The sequence below is a fragment of the Polyergus mexicanus genome, unplaced genomic scaffold (genome assembly GCF_030449975.1).
Source record: "Polyergus mexicanus isolate NDT 795.1 unplaced genomic scaffold, iyPolMexi1.0 SCAF_26, whole genome shotgun sequence".
Taxonomy (NCBI): domain Eukaryota; kingdom Metazoa; phylum Arthropoda; class Insecta; order Hymenoptera; family Formicidae; genus Polyergus; species Polyergus mexicanus.
In genome coordinates, this window is record NW_027223346.1 from 4,426,378 (window position 1) to 4,444,801 (window position 18,424).

Sequence of the window (18,424 nt, forward strand, 5' to 3'; positions counted from 1 at the left end):
AAGCAGTGGTATCAACGCAGAGTACTAGAAGAATTGGATGTTATTTATAAAATTCCACACTGTGTACCGATCTCAGCCCATCATAAGTGGAACTTTGATGACCTGCTAGAGAAGATGTGGGATTATTTGCAACTTGTTAGGATGTAAGTTTATGTGATTTAAGTGTTATTTTTTATAACTTAATTTATATATCTATTAAAGAGTTGAATGATTAATTTGAATTTTTACAACAGTTATACCAAGCCAAAAGGACAACTCCCAGACTATAATGCACCCGTAGTATTAAACACCGAAAAACGAACCGTTGAAGATTTTTGTAATAAGCTTCACAGATCGATCGCGAAAGAATTTAAATAGTAAGTTTTTCATATTTCAAGTGTTTAGGTATGTGTATGTGTGTGTGTGTGTTATATATTCTTTTATAGATATTTAATTAATTTGTCATGTTGCAGTGCATTGGTATGGGGTTCATCAGTGAAACATCAGCCACAGAAAGTGGGGAAAGATCATATTCTTTGTGACGAAGATGTTGTGCAAATTGTAAAGAAAGTGTGACTTTTTTTCTTTATGATCATTTTTTGGCAATGCGCAAATAAAAACATTACCGATGAGATTAATGATGTCAGATTTGTAAAAAGATTGCATTTTAATAAATTATATATGATTGATATATTATATGTATATGCACACATAATATGTTTAAATCACTGTCACATTTGACAAATAGAACATGCACAAATGCAATTGATAAAAACCTGTTTAACTTTTAACTACAGCATTATAGATTTTATATATAAAATTATGTATATATAAAATAATCTTGAGGTTATGTGATATTTGCTACTTATTGCTTAAACTTTTTTTTTAACAGATCTATATATAATATAAAATATAAATCTGTTTTTTATTGTATGGTTATATATATTTACATGCAATTACTTTGATAGTTTCTCTCTCTTATTTATTTAATATTATATTTTATAGCATATAATTTATGTTCAAAGGAAAACACAATTTGCATCTAAATGATGGCAAAGCTATTTTTGTTGTGTATGTGTATGCAGTAAAAATATTAATTCATCTTTTACAAATAGCATACACACACACACACACACACACACACACACACACACACACACCAATAAAATTTACAATGTTTTTAAAATATATTCCTTTCTCTGTTGATCCAATAATTTTTCCAAGTGTTCACATCTTGAATGAGCATTATGGAGTTTTTTATTGAGATTTTTTATGGTTAAAGCTTTTTGAGTGATTACGAGTTTTACCCTGAAATAAAAAGATATTTTAATGGATGCGAATATATATATATATATATGTTGTAATGTATTATTTTTAAATACTGATTCATGTTTAATTTTTTTATTATTTTGCTGGATATTAAATTTTAACCTGCTATGCAATTGTGCCATAAATTGATCTCTATTAGCATTATTCTGAATTATTTCTTGATAAAGCGATGCAATCTTGTCTTCCAGTTCTCTTTTCTCTGTCTCAATTTCCTGCCTCGCTATCTCTTTTGCATTATCTTTTTCTGTAGTCAATTTTACGACTATCTAATAATTAAATTACAAAAATGATTGAAAAGATTGTAGCTATATGATCACAATCACAATATGTTTATAAAATGTGATTACATAAAAAAATTTACCTCATTCATATTATTTAGATTAGACATGCATTCTTTCAATCTATTTTCTGTTTTCTCAAACTGAGTTTCTGTACATTTAAATCTTTCTTCCAATAATAATAATTTATTTTTATGAATACTTTCGCTGTTAATTGCAGATTGCAATTTTGCATCATAATCTTCTTTCATTAGTCTAAAAGTCATTTCGGCAAAATTGTTATATTTTTATTTATATTTTCCCACACAAAAATTATATCGTTAAGCTTACTCCAATTTATTATCGAAACTTTGCTGCAACTTAGCCCGCATCTCACGAGATTCTTTTTCCAATCTAGCTATAGCGATCTCTATCTGCTTGTCTCTCTCCTTTTGACAATCATTACGAATTGCAGTCTCTGCCTTTATAAAATTTGCGCTTTGTTGTTTTTTATAATCATCTGTCCATACGAGCCATTCATTTCTCAAGGATTCCTCGAAATTTCTCTTAGCAATTTCTTGTTGCTCTTTTAATCTTTCTGCTTCTTTCTACAGAGGAAAATCTATCATATAGATTATCTCTTACCAATAGTAGAAGAATAATTTTGTTCTAAAACAAACCTGAAAATGCAACTGCGTTTGTTGCATAATCACGCTTGTTTTCTGGTCGCGTTTTTTTTGTTCTGCGATAAGTATAGATTTCTCTCTTTCGAAATGCTCTGCAAATGTTTCTTGTTGCACCTGATAATGCGTCTCTTGCTCTTCCAGTTTTTCTTTATATCTAATTAAATGCAAAATTTTATTATAATTTATAATACTTGTTACTTAAAATTTATAATACTTACAATTAGTTAAAATTATATATTAGAATCAATGTATGTGTGCACGAATTAATGTCCCACCTTGTCGTTAATATATCCTTCTCCTTGGCCAACATTTTCTCATGGTTGTCTGTCAATTCGATTCGCAATTGCTCCAATTGCTGATTCGATCTACGCATCGCGCGCAATTCCGCGTCTTGCAATTCTTTTATATGCGCGCGTCTTAATTCCTGTATCTCTCGTTGATGTTGCTCCATCATGTTATTCAGCTCTGGTTCTAATCCTTTCACTGTCATTTCCTGTGATATAAATAATCTCTGCGTTATTCATTAGGAGCTATGTAGGTAATTATTATGTTATATCATATAACATTTTTGCCATTCTTATAATTTTAAACATATCAGCTATTAGATATCCTTGTACTTTTTCACGAAGAAACTGACGCAATCTTCTAGAATAGATTATTATTTTTTCAATACTATCGTTTTATAGAAGTGCTAAAAGTCCTTGAATTATATTCGTTAATAATAATCAATGTGAATTAACGACAACCTTAATTTTCGAGGTTTTCATCTCCAGCCATCGCTCGCGCCGGATCTTTTCGGACGCAGCTATGTTTTCTTTAGCGCGTTGCAACTCGACGGCGTGTCTTTCATTAATTATTTTCAAATCTCGCTGGATCTTCTGTTCTGTATCTTTTATCTGTCGCGCCAGAGAGTCGCATTTCTGCGCGAGATCCGTCTTCTCGGCGATCAGCTGTTCGATAAACTTCTGGTGACGTTTCACGATCGTCCTATACTTGTTCTCCAGCTCCTTCATTTTGATAGCGTTACAGCGTTTTTGCGACATCATTTTATCACATGCCGCCTTACGCTCGCACTTTAATTGATTTTTCAAACATTCTATCGTCGCGTTCTTTTCCTCGATTTGCAATCTCGCGGTCTCTAAATCATCCTGTTGGCAGTCGAAAATCCGGCTATTCCGTACGTCATTTCTGTCGAAGAAACGATATTTTTTTACGTACGTACAAGATTCTTTCAATTCTTACAATTAATTATTAATATCATCACCTAGGATTTTGATACGACGAGATTATAATTGCTGAACTTTCCGCAATGACGTTATTCGCTGGCAGGTCTATAATATTATAGAAAAATTATTTATTTTATATAATGTAAACGAGATAAGTAGAATTTTAAAACGCGAATTTAATAATACAATTAGAAAGAAAGAGAAATTTGATCTATTAAATTTTAATACCATTTTCAAGGTTTTCTAGAAAAGACATTATGTCTTCATAAGTCGTTGCAGCTGAGTCACATTTATTTGTGGTGACATCTTTTTCCGGTTCAATCTGCGCTTGATCATATATATATATATATATATATATATATGATTTACAATATCAATAAAATTGTTGCATTTATTGATAATAATATAATCCAATGATATAAAATATAAATCAATCTTTATTTTAAAAATTAACAAAGACTTTGACAAGTAAAAATTTTGCTTACATGTTCCGGATAATTGCGCAACGCTGGCTCTAAATTGACATCGTATTTTATGTCAGTAGCCAATAAATCCATTCGATTGTATTCGGCAATTTCAATACTGCTATCTTTTTCCAGTTGGTTTATCATGTTGCACAATTGTTCGAACGAGTTAGACGGTTCGATCACATTTTGATTGAAATCGTGTTTCTTCTCACAGAAATTCTTTCCTTCCATATTTAACATATCTATTGTATTTACAGAGAAAAAGGCGCATTGCTGAAGCAAGCTGACAAGCTAAGCTAGTCGACAAACTTTCGTACATACAATACATTGCATTGATGCAGCCGCTTTTATTTATGCGTCGCCCGGCGATCGCTATGGCAATGCACGTGTTACAAACAGGGGTGGTTGATACTTGATACTCTTACATGTCGGGAAGGTACTTTACAGTGCGTATGTATAATTTAATTACAGGTGAATTGCAACGATGGGACGCTAATGCTATTTTTACAATCATATTTTTCTACTTGGCTAAAATATATCATGTTATTTACGATACACACACAGCTAGAAATTTTATGCATTATTCTCTTTAAAGAGTACGATTTAAAGTTTTTTTTTTTAATTTTAATAATATATCGATTCTAATAATTGTATCAATTTTCATATTTTCACAGATTCTCGTGCAAGACTCGACTGTCTGACCATACGATGGGATTATCTACTGGAACATCTACTTTTCATCTGATACCTTTTATTTCAACCCTCGGTCAAAAGAAAAATTTTGTTCTTCGAATAATCTCGAGAAAAAGAATTATAATAACATGGTTTGTTCCCAGAACTGCATTAACTTTACCCTCGGAGACATTTTCTCTCAAGATCACCCTCGTTGCACCCTCGGCGGATGGGTGCGGGGATGACATTTTCCACGTAGTAGTCGTGGATGCTGGCTGTCGGTGGCGCTCGCGGGGCGAGGTTTCCTAGGGGTTTCGGGCGGCGGCGGGGTTGGCGAAGCGGGCGACCGGGACGCACGGGGAGGGCGGCATACGTGCAGAGCGGCCCTTCCGACCCCTCGCGGCGGTACGTACCGTAGGAGAATCGATCTAAAACTAGGAGTCGCCGCAGTAACCGTTGGGAGGAAGCCAGTGTTACAATTCGCGACGAGGGCCCCCGTCGTACGCGCCAGTGAAATCTTAAACGCACGCCGGTTCATCGCACGGTCGTCGGGGCCAGGTACGTCCACGTCCACGTCGACGAACGTACATCGCCGCAACCCCTGCTCGTCACGCGCTCCTCCGTTCCACTCGCCCTCTCTCTCTCTCTCTCTCTCTCTCTCTCTCTCTCTCTCTCTCTCTCTCTCTCTCTCTCCCTCCCTCTCTCCCTCTTTCTCCTCCGTCTCTTCTAGCGGCACGGCAGTACAGGGGTGGTCGGCCGGGGGCGGCCGTGCTTTAATCGCGGGGGATATAACGGCGAGTGTTGTGCGCTCCTCGCTCTCGTCTACCTCGCGTACGTACGTGCGAGCGAGCGGGACGGAGCGAGGCACGGTGCCGCGGGTGCGACAAGGACAGCGACAGCATCTCGGTGAGGAGCAGCCGCGTGAGGAAGGGAAGACACTACGGTCGTCGACAGCCAGTGAATCCAGCCAGCCGCTAGTCAGCCTATCAGTAGATACTATCCGCTACTATACGATTAGTGAATCCAGCCAAAGTGCGGCCAGCCAGACGCCGTGTCGCAGCGCGTTACCTCCTCGCATTCGAGAGACAGAGGAGAAAGAGAGAGACGAAAAGAGAGAGAGAGGCAGTGACGAGAGAGTGGCAGTGAGGGAGAGAGAGAGAAAGGGAGAGACATCTTGCGAGGGTGTACGCGCGAGCAAGCTGGGCGGACAGCAACGCGACCAAAGAGCAGCAGCATCCACCGATATATGATGCGACGTGCAGCCTTCTTCCTCCTCGCCTTGGTGGTCGTTCCTTCGGAATAAAGCCGCGCGCTTGCTGCTGGGACGGTTCCTTATCTGCAGGGCTATGACGTAATGGCAAGAGAGGTACGTATATCCTTCCGGTAGCTCCTTCTCTCCTTTCTCGCGCTCGTACAGCATCCACCCCGCGGATCCATTCCCGCGGCCGGGAAAAGGAAATTCTCGTGGAAACTCCTGCCTATCTGAATTTCGAACAAAGGAATCTCGTCGTCGCGAAGATCTTCTTTTAGCGGAGAGGACGCCTCTCGGTGACCTATTTTCATGTGACCTCGTGACACCCGACGGTCGGTTCTCGGCTTGCACCCCCCTAGAGTGCATCACCCTCTCGGCAAGGCCGAACAGCCGAAGGGACGAGCCCTTTGGCCCCATCTTTCTTTCTCGATAAGTTCGCGTTTCTTCAGGAAAAAAATTGATATTCGCGCGAATGCTCTAGTTTCTTGCTCGTTAGATTCTTCGCTCTCGTTTTCTTCTTTTCAATTATTTTACGATTGTGTCTATATGATTACTTTTTCAGAAATCTCGTTTTATTTTTTTACAAGATCCTGTCTGTTCAGTATATCTTTCAGAAATAATCTTTGTTATATAATTCAGAATATTTCACTCTTTTAGGACTGATTTTGCTTTTGTTTTTCATTATTTCGCGTATGTCTTTAAAACCTAATCAAGAAACCTCTCCTTGCTAGATTTTATCAGTCGAAAATATTTCTGTAACGTTTTCCGATAATTCCTGAGATTTCTAATCCCTTCGCATCCAGCATCCATTGTGATGGGCACACTTTTTCTTCATTTGTAATATGAAAGCACATAGTTGTAGAGATACTCGCTGCTGTTGTCCTAGTTTATGAACATGTCCTGAGTTATGATTCGAGTCGTTTATCACTATCCGCGACTTCCAAGGGGAATAATAAATAGGAAACAAACATATTTGAATGTATATCTTGATAAATAGAGACTCGTATCTTTGATATATTAAACATTTTCCTTTTTTATATCATCTTCTTTTACTTAAAAAATTTTCATTAAGATTCTTTCTGTCTCTCTCTTTGTCAGTTTTTAAAAATTCTTCTTATCAAAATTTTCCTCGTAGGATATTCTTCTCAGTAATCCAATTAATAATTATTTAACAATGATTTTTAATTATCTATCTAATATTAATTAACACTTATTTTCGCATATTCTTAAAAAATTTTGCGATTTTTATTCTTGTTTCTACTTACTTATAATATTTCTTATAATTTTATTTTATGCTTCTGTCGAATACTAGAATGCTCCTTGTCATTTTGTATATTTGTTGTCCATATTTCTGTTCCATTGGCGAAGCTTTCAACCGTTTTTAGCGATATTAATAGCGTTTTTCTCCTTCTTTTTAGTTTTATTCATGCATAAAACCGTTTTCCATATTTTTTTTCATTCGCAAAATCCATTTTGGTCGTTTTATTTCTTGATGGAAGCTCCTTCATCGCTTCGCGCGTTCACCGAATCTTTTCCGTCCGTTTTATCCACTGGTAACTTTCTTCACGCTTTTCCCGCTCATATAGACTCGTCCTCATTGCTTCTCGCCTTCTTACAATCCACCTCACTAGTCGCTCGTAAATTTTGCTTCACTGATTTGCAGGATTTTAGAATCCTCGCATCGTCTCGTATCAGTTGGGTTGCTGTAATCTTGTTTTGCAGAAAATCAGGATACAAATTTATAATTCGATACGCTTTCTTCCAAATATTCTCTCTCAGCCTATTTATGTTAAAAATTATACAGAGCAGAGCAGAGTCGCGAGAATGTTACTCTTTCATTGCTGGAATGCTATTCTCATTCGTAAAACGCTCTGTACCTCATTGTATGTTCGTTCGTCGTTACTTTGCATGCTCACAAAATTCTTCTCGTCGTTTTGCACGCTCGCAGACTCTTTCATGCAAAATCCTTATCATCGTTTGTCACGTTTCACGGAATTTCTGTAAACCCTTTTGTTTTATTATAGAAGCTTCTTCGCACATTTGTGGTCCCGTGTCAGATCTTTTGGAATATTTAAAAAAGATTTTTTCGAATTTGCAGTGTTTGATTCTATTCGTAATTTGTGAAATACACACATCCGGACAGGAAAAAAAAAGAAAAAACTAAATAAATTATATGTAAAAGCAAATCTCTCTAAATCCTTTATTAAATTAATTTAATGAAAATTAAGAAAGATATTTCTTGAGATGATAAATTCCAGCGGACTTCTTGTTAAAAAATGCACCTGATTCATGCCCCCATGAATTCTATAATAGTAAAAAATCCTAATATTTTTTTTGTAGATTATCTGCGTATTTAATTTTTCGTATATAAATAAATCGAGGAAAAAATATGTAAAAAAAAAAGAGAAAAAGTTTTTAAGTTTTTTGGAAGATATATTTAACAAGAATATTTAAAGAATATTTCAAGCGTATTGAATAAAATAACATTGTAATAAAGGGATTCTATTAAATATTTGTTTAGCGTTATTCTTTTATTGGTTCTATAAAATTCCATGACTTTAGAACCCTTCGAATATGATGAGTTTCAGTAAATCAAAAATTCGCAGAGGAATCGTCAGCAGCGGCAGCGGTTCCCTATTCTCGACGATACTTCGTTAAGGGATGCACCTGGGTACATCCACGTTGCAGAATCCGCTGCAGCTGCAGGCGGTTCCCTATTTGTTCGTTAGCACGTTGCGATGTTGTTTACTAAGTTCCATCCATGGCGACTTTGCGAGGAACGGGGCTTATATTGCTCAAATAAACATTCCAATTTTAGCTCCTTGGATTTTTCTCACACACATTTTCTGAATTTCTAGATTCTTAGGGATGTTGAGCGCTTCGATACTTGATTCTGAATTCTAAATCATATTATATCTTCTTGTTGTCATTTTTCTGTATTTTTATGTAATGTTATTTAGATTATTATATTGTTATATAAATTTGTATATATAACTCGTTAAGTTTCGAAATTTTAAATTAATTAAATAGTAATTAATTAGATCAGATCGTTGTATGCGTAAAAAAAAATGAGCCTTTGAAATCTTGCCTCGGTTTAAATCTCTCTGCATATGTCAATTTTGGAAATTAATTTTGGGAAACAATAAGATAATAGAATTTGGAGAGTAATAACGAATAAATGTAATAACTTGTCATATAAAATAAAAATAAATAAATAGAGTTTCTCTTTTCACACATTCGGTTAAATTAAATATTCGTATCTTTTGCTGTGCCATATACATTTAATAATAATAAATACTTAACAAATGTAATAATCATATATTAATATAGATGATGTGAATGACCGGCATATTCGACCGTTGCACAATAAATAAGCAATATTACAAGTTAAGATCGGTTGAACCAGGTCAGTGCTTTCGAGCATAAACTGCGCATGCGTTCTGTACACCCTTAGCGCCACCCCGATGAAGACTAGGGACAATCCCAAACATAATGCAGCCCTTCAGCTCGCATTATTCCGAGATTGCTAGCAACGTCGTCGGGATGCAATTTCGCTGATCGAAGAGTGCAAGTGTACGACATGTATCCACAGTGCAAAGTACGATAAAGTGTATGAAACGAGCTTAGCAAATATTCGCGAATAAATCGTGTAAAAAATAAATACACTTGTAAAATAAATTAATGAAATAAATATCTGTCAATAAAAAAACATTCCTGTGTGGAAAGTTTATAGAAAAATTCATCCAAATCATTGTAGTAAGTTATCTTTTCTTCGTGTACGCTATTAATACAGATATTATTAAATGTTATCATTTAAGATTTTATATATATATATATAAATCTTATACTATTCAATGTAGATAAATGTAACATAAATACAGAAAAGCGTTAAGAATTTTGAATATAGGAAGAATAAGAGAGAAAAAAGAAAAGGGGGAGGAAAGGAAGATTTTGTGGTTATTTGAATATTCAGAATCTAAATGAAAAGATATATCTTTAGATTCTTAGATGCAGAGGATTTTAGGATGAAACTAGAATCTTTAAGCTTTTCGTAATATGTAGTTGCATTAAAGAACGATAGTTCCCATTTTGCATAAATCTAAACGTTAATTCTCATTTTCTCCTGTATAATCTTTATTTTATGTTAATATTTTTATTGCTTCTACACACACGCACGCACACACACACACACACACACACACACACACACACACACATATATATATATATACATACATGTATTTATATATATCTTTTTTTCTTCCTCTCCTGCTTTTTTTGTCAATTATTAATATAATATTAGACGCATGTTAATGGACTTAGGATAATTTTTTTGGTCCTGTACGTCCTGCATGTGTTGATATATCATCATATATTAATTTTCATTTAAATTTATACAAAATTTGTATAGATAATAAATATATATAAGCTGAGCAATATTCTTTAATATATTGTGGTATTATATTAAAAATTAAATAAAAAATTGACTTCGTTAATCGTCAAATAAAATATTATAAATTTATATTTTAAATTGATTGTTAATTTTTTTTCTTGAAAGAACAATAAACGTAAGCGATTCAAACTACTGAAAGCGCAACCGTTCTACTTGTTCAATTTCATGACAACATTTTTGATAGTCCAAAAATGTCGTATTAATTTCGTTCACGACGGAGTGAAAGTTTTATATGAAAGATTTTATTTATCAGCCGTTCTACATGGTCACTATGTGTACAAAGCATGCTGGTAAATTATTTACCCCACTTAATATCTGGGCGACAAGCATTTCCCAGGGTCACTTCTTCAGGCCTTCACACAGCTTTTCTTGCCGTAAATTATTTTTAATTTACGTACGAATCATTGCTCATTTCTTTTTTTTTTCAAGGTCTCTTAATTTGCTACAAAATGCATGGCAAATCAATTTTTATAAATTATCATTTATTTGAATTTTGGAAACTTTTGCAAATTTTTAAAGCGTATAAGATTGCACAGAGTTATTTATTCTACAAAAACGTGAGCGCAAATAAGTATTGGTATATATAATAAATTACATATCTTAAACAGTGCTGACATAAATCTGTTATTTTACCCTTTTTCTAATGTTATATATTTTTATTTTTAAAAAGCGTTTCAACTCGCACGAACTTCCGGAGAACATTTAAGGTCAATAATAAATTGCAAATGTCAACCATTTTTAACCTTATCGTGCGTTAAAGTCCAGTACACACCATTATTTTTTCATGATATTAAAATTAATCAATGCCAGATGTCATACCCTTTCCACTAGAATGAAATCATAGAATCTTTTTCACCATAGACATCTCTTGATATTTAATTTCTCCTTCGCGAACTATCTATATCTAATATTTTATAAATTTCTATTCCATATTTTTTTGATTACACAAACTATAATTTAATAATTTAGTTTCTTTGTTTGCCATATTTTGTTCATATATTTTATATTTAATAGTTGGAAATAATAAATATTAATATTATTTTTAAAAAAGTTAATTGTGTCTTATTTAATTTTTGCAGGAGTTACGGACCAAGAGACCTTTTAAGATATGGGACAGCTGGCGTAACGTAAGAAAAGGGCTGGTCGTTAGCAATTTTGAAGAATTGATTGTCCGGGGTGAGGAATATGTTAAGATCTAAAAGATTAGCCTCGTTAAACTTAATATTAAACAATTAAAAACAAGATATTAAAGTTGCTTTTTCGTATTATCATTGAGGCATTTTATTTAAAATCACGTTTCCAAAATATCATATTTATCAGAACAAATACTTTTCAAATAATTAAGTAATTTATTATCCGTCTGTTGTTTCGTAATATTTCAAATTAACAGCAACGTATCGTATGTAACTCTTATTTCTTTCACGATACTTAAATATAAAATCACTCGTTTACAAAGTATCGCTTTTTTTATACTCGACATTCTCTCATAAAAAAATTATTAGGAAAAAGACGTCAAGATCACACGAGAAAGAATCAGATACCAGATTCATTTTTTATGAAAAATCAATACATGGTCTCGTTCAGGATAATTTCTGCCGACCATCACGCGTCATCTTTTCGAAGTACATTTTTTACATGTCCGGTGGCGAAGAAATATTTCCGGTCGGAAATATTTCCGCGCGGCGTATCGCAGCGCGGAATTGCATTATCTGCAAAGTTCCTTTGAAAATGTCGCTCCCGCAACACACATTTCTCGCAACATTTCTCAGAGACAAAGGGCCGTTCGTTCGTTCGAGGACACACCACTATTATTCGCAACTACGCCATTCACACGATTACACGGTACAAGCGACACGTGGCATACGCACACTTATCTGAACAGACACGAATACGTAACGCACACACACCGTACACGCTGATGTTGAAGCGTTATCGCAATGCTAACCGTCACCTGACATTCAACCCTCGGCCAATCCTTGGTTTCAGGTAAGGAAAAACTGGGCGTGCCACAAAACGAGAATGTCTCGCTAGTTTTGGAGTCGGACGGCACGCAAGTCGAGGACGGCGAGTACTTCAAGACACTAGGCAACAACACGATCCTGCTCCTGCTGCGGCATGGTGAACGCTGGTGTCCCACTGGCGTCGACATCATTCGCGCTGGTAGGCGAAAAGGCCCATTACACGCCATTGATCTTAGGGGAAATTGGCAGCTTGGTTGAGGGATTTAAGGTTGAAGCAACACGGACGACAAAAAATTCGAAAGGATGTCTAAAGAAAACGATAATGCCTCTGAAGAATATAAAAGAATTAATTTCATTGAATTAATTTACAAATAAAAATTGGTTTCTTACGTAGACCTTTGAATGATCAACCAAGTAGCTCTTCCTTCTACTATCAAATGTCACGATTTTCTGGATTTTTGAAACCTCGAATATATAGCTGCTTTAGAATCATACGCGCTGCTATGTAAAGGGGATATTACAACGATCAACTTTGGTTGATGGAAATCGGCAACTTGGTTGAGGAAACTAACTTCGAGGCAACTGATAAAATTGATCAAACTGAATTACACGTGGATCAAACTGAATCCTTACACACACACAAGCCTTTAAACGATCAACCAAGTAGGTTTTTTTCTATTCTTAAGCTCTCTTTAGATGTTTTGAATTCTTTTACAATCTTCTTTATACCACCCGAAACCTCTATTTAGACTTTTAAATCTGTAAATTCTTTAGCCCCCTTAAGATCTGTGGATCTCGCACTCTTGCGATGGATCATCGGCACTGATTGTCACGTCTTGCAGCACCAAACACTACCCGTATCCTTGCTTTCGCATCTGCCAATTAACTAACGACTCGTTCTTTTTCTGTATTCCCAGCAATTTCGGCGATCCCGAAAATAGTCTGCGAGACGATCCACGCGCTGGAGTTGCACGATGAGACGCCATCGTGGAAAATCATGGACAATAAAGGCCGAGTCACAGTGGTGCTACACTGGGACCAGCGCTCGTCGTCGTCGTCGCAGGTACAGCAGCAGCAATCGAAGGCAGGCCAGGATGCCCAGACTTCCAAGTACTCGCCGACTAAGAAAGTCGACCTGAGCGGCGCTCAACGGCCGTCCTTGGTGATCCAGACCAGCTTGGACAAGCTCGGCTATGACGGCAAGGCGACGCATCTGCCCGGCGAGATCGGCCCGACGCGGTACACCAGTCCGCGAATCACTGTGATAAATCATGACGACATGGTATTAAAACACTATGGTCTTATTAGTTCAAGCGTTCTTCCTTTTCAGATTCTAGCTCGACTATTTTTCTAGTCCGTGATTTCCTAAAACTATTGTATCATTTGCAATTAATGGACTTAGTGGTGCGACAGTGATCTAATTCATTTTTTTAAGATTCCGATAAAATGACTTCTCGAATATAAAAAAAAAAAAAAAAAAAAAAAAAAACGTTGCATTTTAATCTCAACTAGATTAACCTGTTTCACTTGTAATTAAAGAAATCGATACAACATTCATTAATTTTTTAAGATAACTTCTTTCAAATTTTTAAAACAACAGGCTACATATGTTACACTGTTGCGTTGTTGCATCATCAAATCTTTCGATTTTAACTGCATTATTTTTCTCTTTTCCTCTCTCTATCTCTCTCTTTTTTTCGCAATTTTTATTTTACACAAACTAAACAATCATTATTAAACTCATTTTTATCCCAACAACAGCAACCAACACAGCCGCACATGCCGGGCCGCCTAGTAAAACAGGGCACGAATTCGTTCGACAGCACGACCATCCACATTCATACGCCAGAGTGCTCAAATCACATCCATCAACCGGTCGCGCGAAACGGCAGCCCGGTGAACGGTGCTGACGGCGGCGCCGTCGGCGAGTGCGACTTCCATTGCTGCGCCCTGCACGAAGAGGGCCGTAGAATCGCTGTGCACAAGTCGGTGGCAACGTCACCGATCCAGGATGCGCAGCATGCACAGTATCAACATCCTCATCATCCGCATCAACAGCAACAACAGCAAACGCAGACGCAGACACCATCGCCACAGCCGCCATCCTCCCTGTCGGACGGTACTAAGCGGCCCGGCCTTAGCAAAGGTCACGTTCGCTTCCGCGACACCGCCGACGAGGAGTCGACCTCGCGTCTGATCGGCACCACCAGTTTCCATCTGCATCACAATCATCATCATCACCATCAAGAGCATGACAGCTCCGAGTCTGAGACGGAGAACACGATAATGGAAGACGAGATCGTGACCTCGGAGAAATTTCTTCTTTTGATCGACCAGCTAACGGTTGACCAGAAGCATCATCTTAGCATCAAGGACATCGGTATCATACTAGAACGACTCAGCTCCAAGATCCTTGACGTCGAGCGATTGGATCGCGAAAGCGAGAGCGAAGAGTGCTACAATTGGACGATCAAGGCGATCATCCGGGGCGATGTTCTGCGGGAGCTCGGAGTGATTTATAACGGGAACTACTATGCGATTTCGGAGCATCCTGGCTACAAGGAGGAGTCCGAGGAGAATAACGAGGATAATGAGGAAGAGGAGGAGGATAGACTTTAATATGATGCTGTTTTACTAGATAGATAGATAGATAGATTATACACCTATTCCTGGTTATTATTAACTTAGGACATGTTGTAAACGGGAATAAGGACGGGGAACATTATGTGGTCTCACAATCTTGGATTCGAGGATTTTCCAACTTTTTTGTGATTTTTTCCGAGAGTCATAACATTTCTTGGAATCTTCCGTAATCCTTCAAGGATTCCCCGAGAGCTTCCTTCCTTGAGTCTTCCTACGATTGCCAAATATTCTTTTAATGACGAAAAACGAAGTAGCTTCGTTTCGTGCCAAATACATCTATGAAAGTTCTAGAATTAACGCAGAATTTCTCGATTTTTGGATGATATATAACTATGTAAAAATCATCCAAGATTTGGTGAATTAAGAATTCTTTAAATCTAGTCTTCTAGGATTTTCTAGAATGTTCTTCAACTTTTTCTAAGATTTCGGAATTTCTTCTCTCTCTCTCTCTCTCTCTCTCTCTCTTGCAGAGTCTCCCAAAAATTTTCTTTTTTAGAAATTTCCAATGTTATGATCCTGTAAAATTTATAATATTAATCTCATTAATTTTTTAGAAATCTCTCAAAGTTTCTTAGTTTTAGAAATATCTAAAGAATATATCTACATTTGTTTTATAATTTTTCGATATGTTTTTAGAACTTTTGATTTCAAAATTCTTGAAAGAAATTTTTAAATGTTACTATTTTCGATTTCTGTATTTTTTTAAATTACTAGATAGTTTATTTGGATAAATTAAAAATTTAAATCCCTTAAATTTTAAAAATGCACCGTAGATCTTAAATGTTATAAAACATCTTCGCAGACTCTATAAACACTGTAATCCTTAGGTGCCTTAGATTCCAGGTACCTTCAATCGCACAGATTCAAACATCTTAGGTTCTAGATGTCTTATATAGATCGCAGATATTATAATTCTAGGTTACTTAGGTCTTAGATTCTTCGTATATATATATTCACGATCTTGATATGAATTTTAAATTTCTTTAAACATTGACATATAATATTTTCGATTTTTTAGTCCTGTATGCTAAATGACTTCTCGAACTATTGCATAATTTCCTATATAAAGTTCCTTGTATCTCCTTGTATATTCTACCTACAAGGAGAAATTATAGGAGAAAAATAAGAAGGATGACAGATAATTTAATGTTATATTTTGCTGAATAGATAGATAATAATTAAAAAATTCTGTACAATTTAGTCTCTTCTTTCATTTACTTGTTCGGACTACGAGTATTAATATTTAAATTGAAAAAATTAAATATAGATCAATTTTCTAAAGCTCCTTTCAAAATGAGCAATATTCTGCCAAATCTTATCAATTGTCCAATGAAACTCTCCATCATTTATGATGACTCTGTATATGAATCTATAAGCAGCCTAACAATTCTCAATTTTTTTCTCAAAGTTGTTGTTCACGAAATCCTCGGATCGAAGATAAGGTCCACGAAAAAGCGAAAGGTGTGCGAATCACATTTGCGGGGAAAAACCTAATTCTAAGATCGAAAGATGACAGAGGGTAGATCGATGAAAAGCGCCACTACTCCCTTCCGGAAATGTTTCGTAATAAGAAAGAAAAAGGAGAAGAGAAAACAAAACGGAGGGGTAGGAGGAGAGCGCATCATAATGGAATCATGTAATATGATACAACTTTATTAAAAACCTAGTTCTAAAGACGGTTGTTGAGAAATATGTACTTATTAAAACTAGCATGTATACTTGTAGGAAACATTTTTGGGATTACGGACACCGATTCCGTAACCGTCCACAACACTGCCCTATCTAAAGTGGAGAGACAAAGTAGAAGAGAGTGAGAAATAGAGAAAGAAGGAGAGAGGAAAGAGAATAAACTAAAAGATGCGAATATATACAATGAGTAATGATTCGAGACTCGACTAAACTCAATGACATAATTCTTTTTCTTCGCTCGTAATGCGCCGTTAATTAATCCTTATTGCAGGATTCAAATGTAATTTTGGTAATCTTGTTTGCAATCCTCTCTTTGATTAACCTAATTTTATATATCTATCTCAATATTTTAAAATATATTATTTAAATTTATAAATGAAAAGTTCTAAGTAGCTTTTTGAATTTCAATAACTAAATATTAAATTCTTTAAATTCTTCTTGTGGAATACAATTTCTAGATTATAATTTTTCTCAAGTTTTTAACGATATATTTTAGCATTTAATTTCATCGAACAATGCACAGTGCATTTAAGAATTTATAACTCATAAATAATTAACATAGTATTTAAAATGAATCTGTGTGTGTTATATCTGTTCTTCTGAATAAAATTCTGAGAGACATCTTGCAATAAAGGATTAATTTACACTTTTAATAGGCGCGATCAAGAATGTGAAAATCTCGCGAAGGTGCAAGATTTGATAGTCGACGTGTCGGGAACGATCGATGATCTCGAACGGCGGGTGAATAACACATGGCGAGCACATGTATCGATCCATCAGATCGCCATAGAATGCTCACTATCGATATTAAATATGAATAAATGTAATCGCGTGGCTGCCTTTTATTCATCGAACACCGCGGACGATTCACTGCGCAAAGATCGACATCAAAGTTAATTAGAAAGTGACGCGACAATGAATTTGTTGATTTCTCGCCGACGTAAATTCTCGCCGACGTAGACTTGTGAAACATGTTCTTGTAGCCTAAGATCCTTGGATCCTCTGGATTCTCCGATCTTCGATCATCTGGGTACTAGATTCTTTAAATTTCACTTTTTTATAAATCATTTAAATAATTTTTTGAATAATGGTTTAATTTTAGTTTTTAAATTTTATTTTAATTTTTTATAAATCTCTTTCGCGAATTTTATAATAAATTGCCTAAGTCAACGAAATTTTTCAATATTCAATCTTTCGATTTGCTTATTTCTTAAAATTCATTTATTCTTCTTTAAATTAATAATTCTTAAGAATCTAGTACTCACTTCACTCATTTTGGCTCGTTGCAGCTGCGGTATTTCAGATTAGATCCGCGAATGAAAATTGCATTTCATTCAAAGCGGAGCTCATACACTAAGCATCGTTCAAATCTCTCTAATCTTCCTTTCAAATATTAAATCAGTGCGTAATTACATTTTATTTCTTCTTTGATAATTGCAAATTATTTAGAAAAGATCCTCACAAGTTATTCGTCTATTTCCAATAGTAGAGAATTATCTTTTCTGTAATTTTATATACATATTTTTAGCTCTCAAATGGCAATAAGACAAAGATATTTGAGAAGTTAAGGAATATATTGTTATATTGCCTTCTTCTTATGAGCTATATATTGTATGTATAGAATAAAATAGTATTCTCGAAATTGTTGTATTTATAATAATTCATTAACTCTTCTTTTTTTATATATTTATTATAATCAAAGTTATTAAGCTCTAATTTAGTATCCTGTCTAACAAGAAATTAGTATCGATAAGTATTGAGTTTATTTTACGAGAAGAAAGGAAATTGAAACTTTTGAACGGCGCTTCAA

At 35.4% G+C, this 18,424-nt stretch overlaps 3 protein-coding genes across 5 annotated transcripts in view; 2 read left to right on the top strand and 1 right to left on the bottom strand.

Annotated features, from left to right (window-relative positions):
• The window catches only part of 128up (GTP-binding protein 128up), a 2,285-nt gene extending 1,531 nt beyond the window's left edge, over nucleotides 1–754 (top strand). The window contains 3 exon segments of the mRNA XM_070313970.1: nucleotides 23–143; nucleotides 234–356; nucleotides 453–754. Of these exon segments, the coding sequence (XP_070170071.1) occupies nucleotides 23–143; nucleotides 234–356; nucleotides 453–555 (347 nt within the window). The 3' untranslated portion in view covers nucleotides 556–754.
• Nucleotides 755–937: 183 nt separating this feature from the next.
• The window catches only part of Dila (centrosomal protein dilatory), a 67,797-nt gene continuing 50,310 nt past the window's right edge, over nucleotides 938–18,424 (bottom strand). The window contains exons 1-11 of one of the 2 annotated variants that reach the window (XM_070313961.1): nucleotides 4,798–5,265; nucleotides 3,963–4,186; nucleotides 3,706–3,799; nucleotides 3,516–3,582; nucleotides 2,998–3,439; nucleotides 2,527–2,744; nucleotides 2,246–2,405; nucleotides 1,917–2,173; nucleotides 1,670–1,841; nucleotides 1,411–1,574; nucleotides 938–1,287 (exon numbers count right to left, since the gene is read on the bottom strand). In XM_070313961.1, coding sequence (XP_070170062.1) covers nucleotides 1,149–1,287; nucleotides 1,411–1,574; nucleotides 1,670–1,841; nucleotides 1,917–2,173; nucleotides 2,246–2,405; nucleotides 2,527–2,744; nucleotides 2,998–3,439; nucleotides 3,516–3,582; nucleotides 3,706–3,799; nucleotides 3,963–4,186; nucleotides 4,798–4,864 — 2,004 coding nt within the window. In that variant the 5' untranslated portion in view covers nucleotides 4,865–5,265 and the 3' untranslated portion in view covers nucleotides 938–1,148. Of the gene's footprint in view, nucleotides 1,288–1,410; nucleotides 1,575–1,669; nucleotides 1,842–1,916; nucleotides 2,174–2,245; nucleotides 2,406–2,526; nucleotides 2,745–2,997; nucleotides 3,440–3,515; nucleotides 3,583–3,705; nucleotides 3,800–3,962; nucleotides 4,187–4,797; nucleotides 5,266–18,424 lie in introns of those variants that run through there. The other variant, XM_070313962.1, reaches the window with a different exon arrangement.
• Drep2 (DNA fragmentation factor-related protein 2) lies at nucleotides 5,003–16,940 on the top strand. Of its 2 annotated transcripts, XM_070313963.1 has the most exons (5): nucleotides 5,003–5,982; nucleotides 11,401–11,497; nucleotides 12,308–12,481; nucleotides 13,200–13,564; nucleotides 14,044–16,940. In XM_070313963.1, exons 1-5 carry the CDS (start codon nucleotides 5,971–5,973, stop codon nucleotides 14,899–14,901), a joined length of 1,506 nt encoding a protein of 501 aa, XP_070170064.1. In that variant the 5' UTR covers nucleotides 5,003–5,970; the 3' UTR covers nucleotides 14,902–16,940. The 2 variants fall into 2 exon arrangements, with proteins under 2 accessions (XP_070170064.1, XP_070170065.1); XM_070313964.1 differs by lacking the exons at nucleotides 5,003–5,982; nucleotides 11,401–11,497 and adding an exon at nucleotides 12,761–12,945 and having other exon boundaries at nucleotides 12,393–12,481.